Source organism: Bufo gargarizans, chromosome 4, assembly GCF_014858855.1.
Source record: "Bufo gargarizans isolate SCDJY-AF-19 chromosome 4, ASM1485885v1, whole genome shotgun sequence".
Lineage (NCBI taxonomy): Eukaryota > Metazoa > Chordata > Amphibia > Anura > Bufonidae > Bufo > Bufo gargarizans.
Genome location: NC_058083.1, coordinates 495052452 through 495071982, shown reverse-complemented (window position 1 = coordinate 495071982; position 19531 = coordinate 495052452). Strand labels below are relative to the sequence as shown.

Here is a 19531-nt window from a genome sequence, read left to right as displayed (position 1 = left end):
CTTACAAATAATTATTTGCTGCAGGAAGTCTCAACACAACGATTTTAGCAAAAAAAATTAATTCTTTGTGATTTGTTCCATCTGGCATGTGAAGATTAGGGTTAACTTGAAGAATGCGATCAAAAGGAGTTGCTTTCTTTCAAAAACAGCGCCACAGCTCGGCACAGGTTGTGGGTGGTGTTGCGGCTCAGCTCCATTCACTTCAGTGGAGCTGGGCTGCAGTAACAGACACGACCCATGGGAAGGTGTGGTGCTGCTTCTGGAAAGTGAAAAAACATTCACTAAAGGGTTTGCCAAGGCAAATACATAGGGTTATGTAAGAGCAGACACCCCGCACAATATCAGATATGACTAATAGCCGTTATATTAATAGTAATAGCAAAAAGAATGCACATTTTAGGCCTCACACACCGTTTTTGATTTCCATTGTTCTGCTCCATTATAGGAGCAGAACAACAAAAATATCAGGCACAATCTTCCCAAAAATGTAGGGGCATATAGTGTATTTGCCACTGATTTACCCCAAGGCAGCTTTTTCTGTTTCCTTTTGATGATGTAAGACTATTACCAACCAATAATATCCTCTTTTCTCTGCAATAGGCTGGAGGGTGCACACTGCCTGTGACAGGGCACATTCAGCAGCCTCTCCTGTGCATGTACCTGAGCCTTAGGTTTTTGACTCTCCAGCATCCTGATCAAAGTTTAAAATGGTCTATATAACAATATCTTCTCATAGATGTTATCTGGTCACATCTCCCAGCGTGGTGTAATGGCAAGGCATCATGGAGAGCTACTAGCATTTTTATAATCAAGAAAGCTGGATAGATGTCTTCTACAAATCCAGTTAGAGGAGGTATGGGAGAACATAGAAGAACAATATTATAATGTAGACTGGGTTAGGGGGAAGAGGTAAAACTAGAATTTAGCATTTTTATTTTATTTATGTTCATACCCCCCCCTACCAGGGAATGACTGGATAGTGGTTGGAGTCGTTGTTGATCACCAAAACTGATTAGAAAAAAAGACCCTCCTTACTGTAGAAAAGAAATGCATTCTAAAGATTCACATTTCAAAAATTCCAAAAGAAGATCAACCACTTTGCTTTACAAGATGACAACCAATTGATGTTGATAAGTAGTAGCTGATGATTAGTACAGATGATTGTATCGGAAAACAATCCACCATGGAGACACCACGCTATGGTAGATCCAGTACACGTTTTTGAATTGACCTGACATGCTCCATAAGAATGCTATCTAGAAATGATGACATTTTGGCTTCCTCACCTCAGGACATAGTTCACGCAGACAATGCACTGTGGTTGAGAGTTTCGTGTGTTGTAAATGACTGTGCCGTGACTCTCCACCCAGACATAGCCACCATGCTTGGCAAGCATCCGGTACTGACCAGTGACCACTTGACCCTTTGCACACACTGTAAATCAAAGTGAAACATTATTACCTCAATGCTTTTATCTAAAAGTGAATGTAATAGCCTCCACAGACTGACAGAAGATACAGAAGGCCTGCTAAATGTGCTATAATGCTAACCAAAAGTGAAGAACCACTCAAGAACCTGTAAAACACTTATTCTCATCATTTGTTTTAGGTATCTGACCAGTAGTTGTATATGTGGCATCCCTCTGTTGTGTCTTACAGATATTTTGGTGCTTCTTGACTTTTGACAAGGGATGCCATCAGGGCATTCGGGGATCCATTCGGGGATCCAAGCAAATAAAGAACCCAACTTCACATGCGAGCTGACACACAGCTCTGTGTAAATACATAGGACTCATTCACTTTTCTGTATTTCCTCTGCCATGAACCCACTAAATATATGGTATGAACCCAATGGGCTACATAAAGATCATACTGTTGGCCAAGAATGAGGTTGATGGACATAATATGGACATAACGAGGAACTGACCACTGTGATGGCTTTTCCAGGGTAACTTCTTCATATAAGGGTCCATTCACACGTCCGTTTTTTCTTTCCTGATCTGTTCAGTTTTTTGCAGAACAGATCAGGACCAGATCAGGACCCATTCATTTTCAATGGGTCCTGGAAAAAATCGGACAGCACAATGTGTGCTGTCCGTTTCCGTTGTTCCGTTCCGCATGTCCGTTTAAATATAAAACATGTCCTATTATGCTCCTGAAAAATCGGATCCTGGTACAATGCAAAGTCAATGGTTCCGCAAAAAACGGAAGACATTCGGATGTCATTCCGTATGTCTTCCGTTTTTTGCGGAATCCGTTCCTGGAAACACATAGCAAATATTTTTTATTAATTCTTTTCAAAGAAATCCAAACAACTTTATTTGATTATTGAAATGTATACATGTTTCCGTTTTTTGCGGATCCGCAAAAAACGGATGACATACGGATGACATACGGAAACATTTTCAGGAACAACGGATCCGCAAAAAACGGACCGAAATTCGGATTATAGAAAAATACTGACGTGTGAATGTAGCCTAACAATGGACCTATACTTGTAGCAAGCATTACCCTGACACTGGCACATTGATGGGCATCTAGTAATGCCTTACACTTCAATGATTGACAGCTTTCCCTATATAAGTGGTCATACAGAGATAGCTGCCAGTCAGTGAGTAGGACTGACCACTGGACTCCTAAGTGTAGAAAGAGCAGAGCTTTAACAAATAAAATACAAGTTAGAATAATTTTTTCCCCCACAATACTATACAGTATGTCCTTCTGCTCAGCTCCTCCTGGTCTATAACATGCTAATCACAAACAGAACTGCATGTAAAATTTGACAGGTTTCCTTTAAGTGTCAGTTTAAATGGGTTTTCCGGGAGTAAAATATTGTTGACCTATCCTCCGGATTCAGATGATCAATATAATCAGCTGTCTGAAGAGACCACACTGCTCCGGCGAGCACTTTGGCCTCTTCCTAGGAAGGCGACACCATAATTATTGGTCATATGACCTACGTGCAGCTTAGCCCCATTCAAGTGAATAGGGCTGAGCTGCTATACCAAGGACAGCCTCTCCACAATGTACGACCCTGCGTTGTGAGGACGATGCAGTGATCACCGGAGCGCCGCGGCCTCTTCAAACAGCTGAGGTGCCTGGTGTCGAATCCCTGCGATCAGATATTGATGACCTATCCTGAGGATAGGTTTTTCAATGCTGTACTTCTGGAAAACCCCTTCGTTTTTTCAGCGCGGAAAAAAAACCCTCATGTGTTTTTAGATGCGGCTTTGACGTGGATTTTCATTCCTGTCCATTTTAATGGGAACTGAGGACACGGAGTCTGAGTGGACAAGCTGCTTCCTTTTTCTGCGGTGCATTTTTTAAAAACGCAAGCAGAGAAAATACAGTAGCTTACAATAATTTAACATGCAGATTCACCACTGAAATTTTTGTAGAGGAATCTGTGCCAAAAGAAGCCCATTGTGAACATATCCTCAAGGTTTGCTGCAGCTGTGTATTTAATATGTTACGTGTCAAGTTAAGGTTTGCTACATCTGCACGTGTTCTTATTACTGTGGGTATCCTCCATAAACACTTTGAACATTTTTATTATTTATTATAATAGAACCTTTTTATTACACTTTGATTGATACATCTATTCCACACCAGCTTCGACCACGTCAGATAAACCTATTTGTTTCTAGCGCCATAACCTGCAAATCACATTATAAGAAACCGTCTGCGACGTCATGTGTAAAACCGCAAATTAAGCCTTCATCAAGAGGGATTTCCAATCGTTTAGCAAAGTAAATGTTAAGCATTGCGCGTACTGTACCAGTAATAACAGATATATTAAACCCTGTCTCCTGCACACAAGAAACACTATGTACCGCGTCCGCTGCCAACTTAAGTACTTAACTTCCAAATGATCTCAGCCCAATTAAGGATTTAGATGCTAGAAATCTACACTTCAATAAGGCATTGCTGGGACTCTTCAGGACAATAACCTCACCTCAGTGTGAAACATTACAACATTGTGCAAATGTAATGGAGTGTGATGACTTCAGTCTCCATTGACTAATTACCGTGGCCAGCTTATACACGCTCGTTACGACAATCGGGAATGCATACATTACAATTGTCGGGTCACATCCTAGAATGGGTCAAAGGGCTGCCGAACTCTACTCTCAAGTCTTGAAGGACCTTTCCGATTTGTATCCCTTCTTGTTAAAAGGATCCCTCACCCAAGACCTAAACAGGGCATCCTGCTGCTAGGACCGCCAGTGATCGGCTGTTGTCTATGGTAGATCCTGGCAGCAATTCCCTGCAGCGCCACTACAGGAGAAATTAGGTATTACAAACTGGCACAGATATACTAATCCTGCAACCTCTAGACCTGCAGCAGATTTATTATAGGGGCTCAGGCTGGATGATAAATGTGGCGCAGGGATAGACGCTTTTCTCTGACTATATACTAACTATTGGTTGGCTTACTTTGAGGCAGATTTTTAATGCCAGAATTATGGCGCAATTTTGGCACAAAATGATGCATCTTACACCTCTTCCTTTCCCGTGAAGCCCCCTTTTCACTAATCCTTACCCACTTGTCGAGTAAGTTAGAAAAAAAAAATAAAATATAGAAACCCTAGATGTGCCAAAATTGCCCCAAAATTGCTCTAATTTTTAACCTTTTGGAGAGATTTTTGCCACAGACACATTAGTAAATCTGGCCCACTGTTTGAAATCATTAGGCTTTTCATATATTGCACATATGTGCTGGCTCCTCCAGAATAAGACACTCTTTGTAGCCGTTCTCCTGCCTGGACACTGGACAGGGGCCCTAAATAAGATATCCTCTTCTATTAACTCAGAATTTTATATACATATATATATATGTATATATAAAGGTGGGAAGACAATGTAATAAAGCAGCACGAAATGCCAGCAGAATGCTTGGGTGTATAGGGAGAGGTATAAGCAGTAGAAAGAGTGAAGTGCTTATGCCGCTGTACAGAACACTGGTGAGACCTCACTTGGAGTATTGTGCGCAGTACTGGAGGCCATATCTCCAGAAGGATATAGATACTCTAGAGAGAGTTCAGAGAAGAGCTACTAAACATGTACATGGATTGCAGGATAAAACTTACCAGGAAAGACTAAAGGACCTTAACATGTATAGCTTGGAAGAAAGACGAGACAGAGGGGATATGATAGAAACTTTTAAATACATAAAGGGAATCAACTCGGTAAAGGAGGAGAGCATATTTAAAAGAAGTAAAACTACCACAAGAGGACATAGTTTTAAATTAGAGGGGCAAAGGTTTAAAAGTAATATAAGGAAGTATTACTTTACTGAGAGAGTAGTGGATGCATGGAATAGCCTTCCTGCAGAAGTGGCAGCTGCAAATACAGTGAAGGAGTTTAAGCATGCATGGGATAGGCATAAGGCTATCCTTCATATAAGATAGGGCCAGGGACTATTCATAGGATTCAGATATATTGGGCAGACTAGATGGGCCAAATGGTTCTTATCTGCCGACACATTCTATGTTTCTATATTTAAAATATTCTTTAAAGGGGTTGTCCAGTTTAGAAAACCTATTCTCATAAACTTGATTAGAGAATACTGAGTTAGTATTGGGTGGGGGGGGTTCTCTGTCTATGATCCTCATCCCTTCACTAAACTAAAGAGCGGTAACAAAGAACATCTCTCGTTCCTGAGGACCTGTCCTGTCCTGCACGCAAACTTGACATTGATTTAAATGCGCACTGTGTAATGCTTCATTTCCCCTGTGGTGGCGCTGTAGATTAAATGAATACTTACTGGCACAAGTGACAGCTGATTGCTAGGGGTCCCAATAGTGAGAAACCGTGATTTGCTTATTGCCAGGGGGTCCTTCTAATAAGTTAGGCCGGGTTCACATCACTGTATAGCTCACCGTTCTTCTGATCCATCAGAAGAACAACATTTTTTTTACATTTAGGATCCTTTATTTTCTGCTCGCTTTGCATCCGCTTTCTCTGTTATTTTAGATGGGAGAAATAGTCCTGCTTTGAGGACTTTTTCTCCAGTCTAAAATAATGGATCTCTGACAGAACTGACAAAAACAGATGCAAACTGATCATAACCCATGCTTCAAATAAAGGAGCCAACAGGAAATTATAAAAAAAAAATGTTTTTTGTAGTGCCATTTCCTGACTTTTTTTTTTTAAACTGCAGCATGCTATACACGTGGTATTTTTCAGGCATTTCCCCCCAGACTTCTCTATAGGAAAAGAAAAATAACAAAAAATCCAAGGAAAACCTTATGTGTGACGGAAAATGCCACACTGAAAAAAGTTTGCAAAAAATGCATGAATTGCATGCCTTTTTTTTTACAGGCCAAAGAAATCACATATATCACCAATCTTCAACAATAACAATAGAGGGTATATATGTAAAAAAAAAAAATAAGAAATCACTGTAAATCAAAATAAACCCCCTTTTTTAACTTTTAAACATAACTTTTACTAAATTCCTCTAAAACAATTCAACAAAAAATCCTCTTTAATCAGTAACAGGGGTTATCCGAGGCTGGAAATGGCCACCCATATAAGCCCGGGTCCCTCACACTGATTCTACTTACCTGGCTCCCTGCACCGCTCCTGATCCCCACACCGCCGCTTCTCCATTTGTGCGGATGAAAACATCCGGTGTCAGGGGGGAGCAGCCAATGGCAGGCGGGGACGAGCCTCCCTAATGTCACCCGCAATGCTAGGGAGGCTCGTCCCCATCAGCACAGAGAAGCAGCTGCGGCAGTGCGGGGACCAGGAGCGGCGCAGGGAGCCAGGTAAGTAGATAGAATCAGTGTGAGGGTCCGCGGGTAAGGGGGGCCATTTGCAGCCTCGGATAACCCCTTTAAAGCCCTATGTCAGAGGTACAGGGAACACAAATATATGTCTTGAAGGTTGGGACCACTGTGCAATTTTACACGTGATCCATCTACAGTATGTTGCACTATTAAGCCATGTTCTTCACAGCTTGTACCCAGATAAGTCCTCACAGAACATCTTGATTAATACTTACAGTTCTGGTGGCTTTTAGTCATGCTTTCTGAATCCAAGGCATGATAAAACTCATAAGCCGATCTCCCATGCAACTCCTCTGGATGGTATCCAATCAATTCAGTAATTCTTCACATAGAAAATATATTTAAAAAAAGTTTAGTATGAGGTTTATGCGAAAATAATAATAAAGAAAAATTGTATGACAGTGTTTGTGCCACCAGTAAATGTTATTTTTAATATAATACAGGATAAAAAAACTAATTATTTTTGTAATTTACTTTCTGCCTCAGTTGTGAGACATTCTCTTTATTTTATCATAATGGCGCCCTCTGGTGTTTAATCTGTATAGTAATGTGCATGTTCTCCTGCTTAGGTGGTCGCACATGCTCAGTTCTGTCTTTCAACCGCCACCAGCATTATCTACTGTTAGAGGCTGTGGCAGGAAGAGAGCTGCAACAGAAAGGACAGAGGATCTACCAGAACAATGAATGTGGAGATCTCTGAATCCAAGTGAGGTACAGGGCTGGTTCTGGCTTTGTTAGAAAGAGGTTGTCATGTCCTATATGATGTCTAAATTAAATTTTTTACATTTATCATGGGATATTCTCTTTAAGGCTACAATTGCTTAATGTTAATACAGTGATAGCATAGTAAGTGTGTATACAGAGAATGGCGGCCTTAAAGTGTGCATAAACTTTCACATAAATTTTATTAAAACCTATTGTAAATGTGAGGAAAAGAATTTTTGTAAGATACTTTCATTTTTTTTTCCCATTTTTCCTTGCAAATTAGTGCACACATGGCTGAGCCGAGGCAGGAGCTCTGCATTCTCTTCAAACAGCTGATCGGCGGGGTGCCTGGTGTCGGACCACCGCCAATGTGATACTAATGACCTATCCTGAGGATAGGTCATCAATACTGGAAACTGGACAACCCCTTTAAGGTTTTCCGGACTCCTATGGCCTTGTTCTCAGCTAAATATTTAAGAGGCTTTTCTAATTTACTAAGAAACAGAGATACTAGGTTAGGGCAAATCAAATGTTTACATGGTGCCAAGCCGCCAGATTTGTTGAAACACATACAGGCGTGGAAACCATGTCGATTATAAATCTTATTAACATGTCTTCTCCACATAATGTAGCCCTGTGGAAAAATGGAACAAACTCAACAAACGCGGCTCCTGTTTGGTGCATTTTATTCAACTATACTCTTCAACTCAATCTGGGGGGTGACCTGGTGACAAGAGGGGCTTCTTCTAGAGCTCTCTTTTAACTAGGTTGTTCACTTTTTAGAAAACCTTTTATTTGGAAGAGTCTCCTTAAAATGAATTGATAAAAAGTTAATCTGCAGAGGAACCTGGCAGCCAGTGCCCCCACAGGAGACATTAAAGGGGTTGTCACATCTTGGATATTGGGGGCATATTGCTAGGCTATGTCCCCAATGTCTGATAGGTGCGGGTCCCACCTCTGGGACCCGCACTTATCCTTAGTACAGAGCCCACAATGTGCAGGAGGGTGCACCGCACATGCGCGGCCGTCCTCCATTCATTTCTATGGGAGCACTGGCTCGGATATTTCCATCAGTCCAATAGAAGAGAATGGAGCAGTGGCCGCACTTGCATGGTGATTTTCCCCTTCCCCTTTGCATGCTCCGCTCATATCCTAGCAATATGCCCCGAATGTCCAAAATGGGACAACCCCTTGAAATCAATATACCGCCCACCTAATGTATGGGTCCTTTCAGAGACAGAGAGTAGCCACTCTCTGTGCTAACAAATCAGTTTTTATTTTTTGATTGTAGCTTTTTTTGTAGCTTTTTTTTCTGTATATGATTACGGGGGATGGCCATTGTGTTTGAGCTGCTCTTAACATTTAGACATATGCCTTACAGCAGCCATATGGTCCATAGGCACAGCGAACCCGAGATGTTCATTGACTTCTATGGGCAAGTTTTCGAGAAATGCTCTATGATCTGTGCAGAAGTCATTGTACAGGGAGGGGAAGTAGATAAGCCATGACATCACCAATTGTGAATGGTGCAATCTTGTGTTATCTATTTATAAATGTTATCTGTCAGTGTAATTCTGCCTGTTATGATAATGAGATGACTGCTGAAAAGTGATCTGTACAGACGTGGCGCCTCTTATTAGGCTTAGTGACCAGTGGGGAAAAAAATTAAATAGGGTTTCTTTTAAATATACTTTCATGGAAAATTTAAAATAACATCACCAACATTCATTCTTTAAAAAATATGTTTAACATAAAAACGTGATTTAAACTCAGGTCAACGGTCCTGAAAGCTGTAAGACGTGTAGATAAGACAACACGTTTTAGAATCTGTCTGATCACTGATCCCTTATTAACCCATCTGATGTATTGTCAAGGTTTTAACAATAACTACGCATCGAGGAACTTAAGGTCTATATTCTGTGAAAGGATTCTATACGAGCTGGAAGATGCTTAGAAAATAAAGAGTCCTCCTGCTTGGTCTTGAAAATGAATTTCTTTAGCAGGATATAAGTCGGGAACAGGACATGAATATGTTAAGTGCTGTATATACAAGACATTCCAGTACAACGCTCGGGTTCGCTCAGAGCAATGGTGGCAACACGTGAGGAAGTCCAAGGTAGCTTTAATATGAAAGAACTATGGAAACCCATCGACAGTCATACAAATGGAAGCTCACATCTCAGGAAGTGTAAAATGGAGATCTCTAATCATTTATGAACCTCAGTTGCATAACCACTGACCACATACATGGTTATCACATCCATATTCATGTCATCTCTGGGCTGAATTCACAGATCCTAAGATAAAATGACCATAATTGACTATAAATGTAAAGGAAACAGTCACCATTAAAAAAAATGTGCAGTCAGGACAGCAGGTTATAGAGCAGGAGGAGCTGAGCAGATTGATATATAGTTTTGTAGGAAAAGATTCAGTATAACTTGTATTTTACTCATTTAAACCTCTGTTCTTTCTATGCCCAGGAGTCCAGTGGGCGGTGCTACTTAGTGATTGGCAGCCTTTATTGTGTGCATACAGTTCTAGCTGTCAATCATTGAGTAGAGCCACTCCCACTGGACTCCTTAGCCTAGAAAGGGCAACAAATAAAATGAATAAATTACAAGTTTTACTGAACCTTTTTACATAAACTACCGGTATATCAGTCTGCTCAGCTCCTTCTGCTCTATAACACGATGTCTACATGCTGCACTTTTATAGTAACAGATTCCCTTTTAAAATGACTGTCCAGCCTTGAATCCTATTTTTAATCTTAATAGATACAGATATCTGAAATATATTTTTATATTAGTTGGTAAAATTGGGGCATCTAAGTCCCGGCCCTGAGAATGCCTCATCTGCACAGGAACGGCCATTTACCGGCAGGGTTTATGTTAGCGCCGCCAAGTTACAGCTCAGGACAGCGCGAACTTGCCGGGACTGTCTCTGAAAATGAGGACAGTTGGCAACTATGAGCTACCAGCGCTTTGTTTTTTCTTGGTACTGAACGCCGAACCCCCTGCACAGCAAAAAATGTAAAACATTACTTACTGATTACCCGCAGCCACCAACAGAGGGAGCATGCGGCACACTGAGTATGCAGTATGCACTAAGCTCCCTCTAGTGGTGAATGCAGGCAGCCAGGATGTTATGCTTTGAAGCTATGTCTATGCAGGGGATTTGCAGCTGTGTATAAGAGAAACAAAGCTTCAACCACTATAGAGATATATTAAGAAATTAGTTGGCACACAATTTTGGACATGATGATAAAAGGGCAAGGATTCACTTCAAAAGGGCTCTCTGCCTTAGGCAACCACTGTCCGTATGTCCTGTTAGGGCAGATGAATATAATAGTGGGGAACCCCTGCTCAGACCCTTGGTTATTGCATATGCCAAACATCTGAAAAGTAAATTGTGGGACGTTTCTAAGCTCTACCTATTCTGCCCATGAACTAATAGAAACCTCGCCCTTTCGTAGCCTGGTTCGTACAACAGTCCTGTGAAAACGGGACTGTTGGCTCATAGGCTATTAGACAGAGTGAATGTAGATTGTGGCTCCCTGTGAAGTCCCCGGTTTACCCATGTAGGCTTACTAGAATTTATTGTGTACTCACCTGTATTATTTGTTCAGGGTCCCAAGGGTTGGACCCCTGTGTTTACAAGATCAGGAGTCCATGTTCTTTGTGGATGGAGCAGAAGTGCACATGCGTGACCACCGCTTCATTCATTTTTCTTGACTAACAAAGATGGCCGAGCGCAGTACTCAACGGTCCCATAGAAGTCAATAGAGCGGTGGTCACACCTACACATTACTGCTCCACTTATACCAAGGACTTGTGGATCCCTGTTCTCGTGATCACTGGAGGCCCCAGCAGTCAAGACCCCCAACAATTATATATTTATCACCCATCTTGTAGAAAGTGCATGGAACTCTAGGGTCTATTCGACCTATACATCGTGGATATTTTCCGTGGTACATGCAAAAGTAGTGTGAACCTAGCCTAAGTCTTTGAGTCGTCGTCTTCTGTCCAGTTGTGAAAATTTTTAGGCTACTTTCACATCCGTGTTTTTACTTTCCGGTATTGAGATCCGTCATAGGATCTGAATACCGGAGGAAAACGCTTCAGTTTTGTCCTCATTCATTGTCAATGGGGACAAAACTGAACAGAATGGAGTGTATCAGAATGCATTCCGTTCCGTTTGGTTGCGTTCCCATGCCGGACAGAAAAACACTGCAAGCAGCGTTTTTGAGTGAGTCATGGGATGCGGAACAAGACAGATCTGGCATAAAACACAACGTCAGTCAATGGTGCCAGTTCGGTTTTCTCGGACACCAAAGAAAACGGATCAGGCGCCCATTGACTTACAATGGTTTTAGTGCATCCGTCATGGCCATTTTAGAGATAATACAACCAGTTACGTTCATAACGGATGCAGCCGGTTGTATTATCCTAATGGAAGCATTTTTGCCGATCCATGATGGCAAGTTGCAAGTTCGCTCAACACTACTGTTTAAAGGGAACCTGTCACCTCTACTATGCTACCCTCACTGAGCGTTTCTAAATGTTCATTGTGTTACCCTAAACATATAAATTACACTTTTAATTTCATTTGCAGACAAATTCAAAGTATTATGCATTTTTTTACTTACTGCTTTTTATGCAAATTAACATAAAAGAGTCATATCTTACTTGTGTGACCAGAGAAGAGTCATATTTTCAAGCTCTGACTCATCTCAGGTTCATTTGCATATGTATCAAATCATGTTTTTTTACACAATAAAAGCACACAGAGCTATGGGGACTGGGTATTGCGGATGTGCTAGCGGCCATCTAGCAACCCATGTCCTCAGCTCTATACACAAAATCCCAGTTACAGGTTCCCTTTAACAGTGGCGGTCAACCAGCTCTGCCTAGTTTTGCATCAAGACGCCATATTTGCTCATAGCGATGTATAACTAGGCAGATATGACATTCAATCCACTAAAAAATTTGGGTCAACAACTCCTGTCAGAGCTGTAATGGCCGCCATACCGGTTGTCACCCATAATGAAATACAAAGTGAAAGTATGCGGTAAGGTAGGCCGTGGTATACGGTAGCGGCTGAGCTCATGACATCAGGTTCATAGGTCGTATTTGCTCATAGGCCGTACACGTGAGCGTAAACTGTCAGCGTGTCAAATGTCATTGTATTACCCAGTAAGTCATAAACCTGAGCTGCACATTGTAAAGCTGGGCCTGAACGGAGTCTTTATGGGCTGCTTACAAGCGGCAGCTCAGAGCCCTTCACTATTCTATATCTTTATAGGATAATTTTGGTAATAAAGAGCTGTGGTTGACTTTCCCTAACGCAGTGCATTGTGGGTAGATTGAAGAAAATCATTCTAAATGTCATTTCCTTGTTATGTACGTGAAAAAGTTCAAGTAATTTTAGAAAGGTATCTTCTCTATCTAACATGGCGGCGTTAAGAAAAAAAAAAAGACTTGAAGAGGACCTGTCCAGACATGTCAGGAGAGGGGACAGGTCTTTAAGGGCATCTGTCAGCAGTTTTGTATCTATGACACTGGCTGACCTGTTACATGTGCACTTGGCAGCTGAAGACATCTGTGTTGGTCCCATGTTCATATGTGCCCGCATTGCTGAGAAAAATGATGTTTTAATATATGCAAATGAGCCTCTAGGAGCAACGGGGGCGTTGCCGTTACACCTAGAGGCTCTGCCCTCTCGGCAACTGCCGTGCCCTCTGCACTTTGATTGACAGGCCAGGCAGGAAAAAGGTGATCACACCTGGTCCTATCAATCAAAGTGCAGTGGACACAGCAGATGCAGAGAGAAAAGAGCCTCTAAGTGTAACGGCAACGCCCCCGTTGCTCCTAGAGGCTCATTTATATAAAAAAAAATTCTCAGCAATGCGGGCACATATGAACATGGGACCAACACAGATGCCTTCAGCTGCCAAGCGCACATGTAACAGGTCAGACAGTGTCATAGGTACAAATCTGCTGACAGATGCCCTTTAACGTACATTCAAAACACGGATCCGCAAAAAATACGGATGCTGTATGTGTGACGTCCGTGTTGCACCAGTTTTTTTGCAGACCCACTGTAACAATGCCTATTCTTGTCCCTCAAAACGGACAAGAATAGGACATGTTGTATCTTTTTTGCGGAGCAGCAGAATGAACATATGGATGCGGACAGCATTTTGCGGTCCAACTGAAATAAATGGGTCTGCATCCGATTCGCATGAGGACCAAAAATATGGTCGTGGAAATGGGGTCTTAAGTTGTTCTCAGGATTACTTGTTACGCCCTACTATATAATGAAATTTACAGTCGACATAATAATACACTGGAATTAAGAGAAAAAAATCCAGGTTCTGCTGGTCACCTGTAAGAAAGCCTCACCTGTCGTCGCAGTAGGTGAACTTCATGTCCATGCTGTGGCGGCTCAGAAATGTTTTGCTGTCCAGCGGGATGTCAATGTTGGAGGGGTGCTGTATGGGCTGGCACATCATCACCAGGCAGCTGAGCATAGGCTCCTTGTAGCCACAGAGGGCGTGTGGGTTGAAGGAGTTGTACGTCTTGACATGACCAGTGCAGTGCAGCACCTGAAAGGGGTGGACAGAAGATGAGGATCCCACAAGATGCACCCAACCTTCCCCGCCATCACTCTGACGGGTTCACAGCTTTACCTTCCACGTTGCAGATTTGAGATTGACGGTTCTGCCCCGGTTGGTGACGGTACATTTCATCCTCATGAAAAAATCCCGCTCGGTGTTGGCCTCCTTGTTCTTCTTTCCGATGCTGGTGCCTTAGTAAAAAAGAGACGCACAATACCGATAAGTAATAATGGCTGCATTTGGGATCCACAGAAGTGTCAATGGATGGAGAGTACAACCTCGCGGGCTGTGCAACTACGACCCCCAACATGCAATGACATGTGCATATACCTAGCAAGATTTAGAGGTCCCATGTTAGCCCTGATCAATCATATGGAGCAATACTGTCTATAGACTGCATCTGCTTCTATGGGTATGCTGAGCGTACTAGTTCATCCAAAACTGGTATGGCTACAGGTCAGTGATAACTACTCTTCTTAAGTGCCATGGTGGCTCACAGAGTGGTCACCTAAGTCTCTCTTTCAGTACGCCTTAGGAGTGTCACATTGGAAAATGCAGCATGTTATAGAGCAGGAGGAGCTGAGCAGAGTGAGATCTAGTTTTATGGGAAAAGATTCAGTAAAACATGTAGTTTCTTGCTCTAAACTGCTACTATTTCTAGGCTTAGGAGTCCAGTGAGCGGTCCAGTAGTCCAGTAGCAGAAAGGTAGAGCATAAAACTACAAGTTATACTGAATCTTTTCCCATAAAACTGTATACAATCTGCTCAGCTCCTCCTGCTCTATAACATGCTGCCTGCAGATTGCTCTGCATTTTCATGGTGACGGGTTCTCTTTCATAGGCTGGAGAGAAATCAAATGCAATCAGCAAAATACAAACTCTATTTGAAAAAAAAGTATAAAGGGGAAGATTTATCAAAACCGATGTAAGGGAAAACTGGCTTAGGGTACTTTCACACTAGCGTTATTCTTTTCCGGTATTGAAATCCGGTAAAGGGTCTCGATACCGTAAAAAAAATGCATCCGTTTTGTCCCAATGCATTCTGAATAGAAAGGAATCTGTTCAGTATGCATCAGGATGTCTTCCAGTTCCGTCCCTTGTATGGTATTTGACTAGACAAAATACCGCAGCATGCTGCGGGTTTTTTTTCCGGCCAAAATCCCGGAACACTACCGTACTTAGCGGATCCGGCATTAATTCCCATTGAATTGTATTAATGCTGAATCCGTTCCAGAAATCCGTGTTCCAGAAATTACTGCATCACCGAATCCGGTTTTCTGTTCTGCGCATGCGCAGTGCTCTCTAGCTGTGAAAAAAATAAAAAATACCGGATACGTTTTTCCAGATGATACCGGAAAGACGGATCCGGTATTTCAAGGAATAACTCTACCAGATCCGGAAAAAAAAGATATCCGTTTGCACACAGATTTCCGGATCCCGCCGGATTCTTCTAACGCTGGTGTGAAAGTACCCTCCTTAGTTGCCCACAGCAACCAATCAGATTCCACCTTTCAGTCTTCAGAGCTCCTGCCGCAATGTGTTGGTGGTAAACACGATACCAAAAGGCCACAATTTCCCATTTGGACCATCCCTTCACTAAAAAATAAACCATAACATTTATTGTTAAACTATTATAAAGGAAAAGACATGCTACAGTCGGAATTAAACCTATCATCCGTGCTTTCTATTTCTATATCTGATAAGAACTTTTATCAGATCATATGGATGTGATATAATTGACGCCTCATCTATTATATCTCAGTTATTGACTATACAAATAATTGGGGTCATTTATCAAACTAATGTAAAGTAGAACCGGCTTAGTTGCCCATAGCAACCAATCAGATTCCACCTTTCATTTTCCAAAGAAGCTGTGAAAAATGAAAGGAGGAATCTGATTGGTTGCTATGGGCAACTAAGCCAGTTCTACTTCACACCAGTTTGATAAATGACCCTTAGGATAGCTTTAGGGCTGTGGTTTTAAAGGGCCAGTATTTGTAAATAACATTTCTTGACGGGCCCTAACCCAGGAGCTCATGGTGTAAAGTGCCAGCATATAACTAGTTCTGCGGTGCTGCGCAATAATCCAAAAGCAAACTGAGCTAATTGTGCGAAGTGTCAACGGCATCACTGTTTAGTGGCGTCGCATAGTGACCCAAAAGGGATCAAGGGGTTTACATTACTAACCATATTTCAATGCACACTCTTTATCAGCAGATAGCAGACAGTAGCATACTACGTTATAAACAATAACTGAGCTACAATAGAATACTGAGCAACCAAAAGACCAAGAAAACCGCAAAAAATTGCACATCCAGTAATTATAAAATCTATAAAGCAATTTTATTGTACAGGACCAACAAACAAACACTTAAAAATTGTATAAAAAGAAAGATGTGCCGGTATTAATAAAACCAGGCACAGACAACCAGCCCACTAAAGTCCACAAATATGGACCAAATATGTAAGGTCCGGGACAATACACAATCAGATCTAATATAATAATAATAATAATGCAGCATCAATAAATAGGAGACAATACTTGCAGAAATAAAATATGAATTACATAGATCCCGGACCTGTATGTGGGCCTATGTCGGAAAGACTGCCCCACGCGTATCGCCGGAAACACCCAGCTTCCGTGAGGAGTGTGCCCCTCGTGTCTATTGTTATTATAATAGAATACTAAGGCATTCCCCAGGCGTCAATTATATCACACCCATATAATGTGGTGAAAGTTCAGATATAGAAATTGTACTGATGACCTAGTCACAGGCTGAGGCTACTTTCCCACTTGCGTTGTGCCCTGTCCGTTTTTCAGATCCGGCACAGGCTTTCAAAACCGCAGCACAACGCTTCAGTTTTGTTCTCATTCATTGTTATACCTACTCCTTCTTTTTGTTATATTTGTTACTGGGAAAGCTGCCGCTACTACTCCTACCAGGCTCGTCAACCAGATTTTCAGGAGCCAACTTGCCAATACTATATATACACTAAGCAGTTCTCATGCAGGGAATTAGGAAAACTGGATAACTGCGCATATAACTGTCATACAAATGTAGTAATATAATCCTCTCCCTATGTGTGTACAGAGGAGCCGGGTGTGTGAGTGCATGGCTGTACGGATTAATGGCTGTGCTACAGAATGTAGGCGCAAGGTTAAGTCCTTTTCTGAAAGAATTCAGATTGTGGAAAGAGATGAGACGACTTCATACAATAGAAGGAAATTACGTGGAAAGCGATGTGACAAACTAAACTAAGCACACAAATAACTGAGACATATTAAAAAAACATACGTCATTTATGATTTTTATGGTACGTAGAGAATGAACATCTAGTGGACCTTTTCAGAAAGTGATGGCAAGACGTCTCCTGAGCTAAGACTCGAACTGCAACATTACAAAAAAGTTCTGCTATCATGGACACCTGGCAGGCTGCCCGTATCCACCAATATCTCTAGAGGGAAAAGGTAAGCTGGCCAAGGACATGAGACATGGGTCAGTGGATACCAACTCAACAACAATCTCATGAGCATAAGAAAGGCCTACTTGTCCCCTTATGTACCTTAAAGGGGTTGTGCAAGAATGGGGGGGAGGCAAATCGCACCACTTGGGCAGACCTGTGAAGGGAAGCTTACTTACCCGCTTTCTGGTGCTGGCTCCCCGCTTCCCTGTTTCTTCTCCTCCCGGCCTGAGATGCTCTGTTGGGTTCCCTCGCTGTAAACTTCCGGTTTGACATTGCAGCAGCCAATCACTGGCCACAATTGAGACTGTATCCCCTTCCGTCATGTGATCATTTGTTATGGCTCAACCGGAGTTTTTCAATGGCGGATGTTTACAGCAAAGCGGGCCCAATGGAGCATTACAGTCTTGCAGAAGAAGTAGTGGGGAGCCACGGATGGGAAGCAATTAATTAAAGGGGTTATCCAAGACAAAAAAATGTCCCATATGCCTGGGCTCCACACACTGAATCTACTTACCTGGCTCCCCGAGTCGCTCCTGCACCGCCACAGCTGCTTCTCCCCATGCGCGGATGAAAACATCCGGTGTCGGGGCAGAACAGCCAATGGCAGTTGGCGACAGGGACGAGCCTCCCTAGTATCACAGGTGACACTAAGGAGGCTCGTCCCCGCCTGCGATTGGCTGCTACCCCCTCGACACCGGATGTTTTCAGGAAGCCAGGTAAGTAAATTCAGTGTGAGGGGTCCGGGCATATGGGGGACATTTTTTAGTCTCGGATTATCTCTTTAATCTTCTCTTTACAGTTTGACCAAGTAGGGGGGTTTGCCCAAACCCCCATACTTGCACAACCCCTTTAAAGGTCATGCCTAACTTTGCAAAACCTTGTAAAAAAAAATATGTATTGTTTCACTGCATCCAAATAAAAAAATGAGGCAAATAATGTTAAAAAATATCCTTTCATTTTGTGTCTACACTCCTATGGAGATCTAGCTGTCTCCATGGTAACAGACTACCAAAAACACCGTAGTCTGGTTCTGCAGGCATATGCTATCTTACAAACCTACCAAATGCTTTTGTAGGAAGCAATGGGAGATTGCAGGATCAGACAACAAAGAGTTTATTTGTAGTCTGTTACCACGGACACACATGGAGGTCTGTATAGAAGCTGTAGACACTAAACTATAGGAGATTTGGACAGCATAGTAGGATGGCAGATCTGCTTTAATGTAAATTTTCCAAAAAACACTCTATCTACTTATTGGAGACAGTTATAGGAAATCGGTGGAAACGGTCAAGTGTGTAATACAAGAAATGCACCACAATGAGTAAAATTGGATTTCAGAATGATTTCTTACCAGACTTCACACTTAAATTCTCTCTGATTTCATCATGATCACAGGGGTGGGTGAAGTCAAAGATGCTGTGTCCTGTGAGTTCAACCTAAAATGAAAATGATAACATCATTTGGGCTGCAAATATGCATAAAAATAGCTTCCAAATGTTTAATGAAATTTAATATCATTTTGTGCAACTGTTGGGCAAAAGAGACTGTGTTAAAAGGATTTTTTCATGGTAAATCGCTAAGATCTGTCATCACTTTATGATCATGGGGTCTCGACCTCTGAGACCCCCAACTGATGTTGAGGATGAAGCGGCTGAAGAACAATGTAGCAGTGAATTTCTCTGAAAACAGAGGCACTACCAAGCACCCAGCTAGGTAGGGAAGTACACCATGGCCCCACTTAAAGGGGTTATCCCATGATTGATGTAAAAAATTTAAATCAGACATCATTTAGTACATGAAAATCTCTTTCTAACAAAGCTAGAACCAGCCCTGTACCTCACATGGATCCAGAGATCTCCACATTCATTGCTCCAGTTGCTCTCTTTTAAGCTGGCAGCCCAAGGGACGTGTCCTTTCTCAGGGGGCATGCCCTTTCTACTGCAGATCTTT

General features: G+C 42.1%; 1 protein-coding gene across 2 annotated transcripts in view; it reads right to left on the bottom strand.

The window, feature by feature from the left end:
- EPAS1 (endothelial PAS domain protein 1) overlaps positions 1-19531 on the bottom strand; it is a 125305-nt gene that overhangs the window by 12542 nt on the left and 93232 nt on the right. For both annotated transcript variants that reach the window (XM_044289200.1, XM_044289199.1), the window contains exons 4-8: positions 18933-19017; positions 14190-14308; positions 13903-14105; positions 7009-7115; positions 1287-1434 (exon numbers count right to left, since the gene is read on the bottom strand). In XM_044289200.1, the coding sequence (XP_044145135.1) occupies positions 1287-1434; positions 7009-7115; positions 13903-14105; positions 14190-14308; positions 18933-19017 (662 nt within the window). The remainder of the gene's footprint in view (positions 1-1286; positions 1435-7008; positions 7116-13902; positions 14106-14189; positions 14309-18932; positions 19018-19531) is intronic.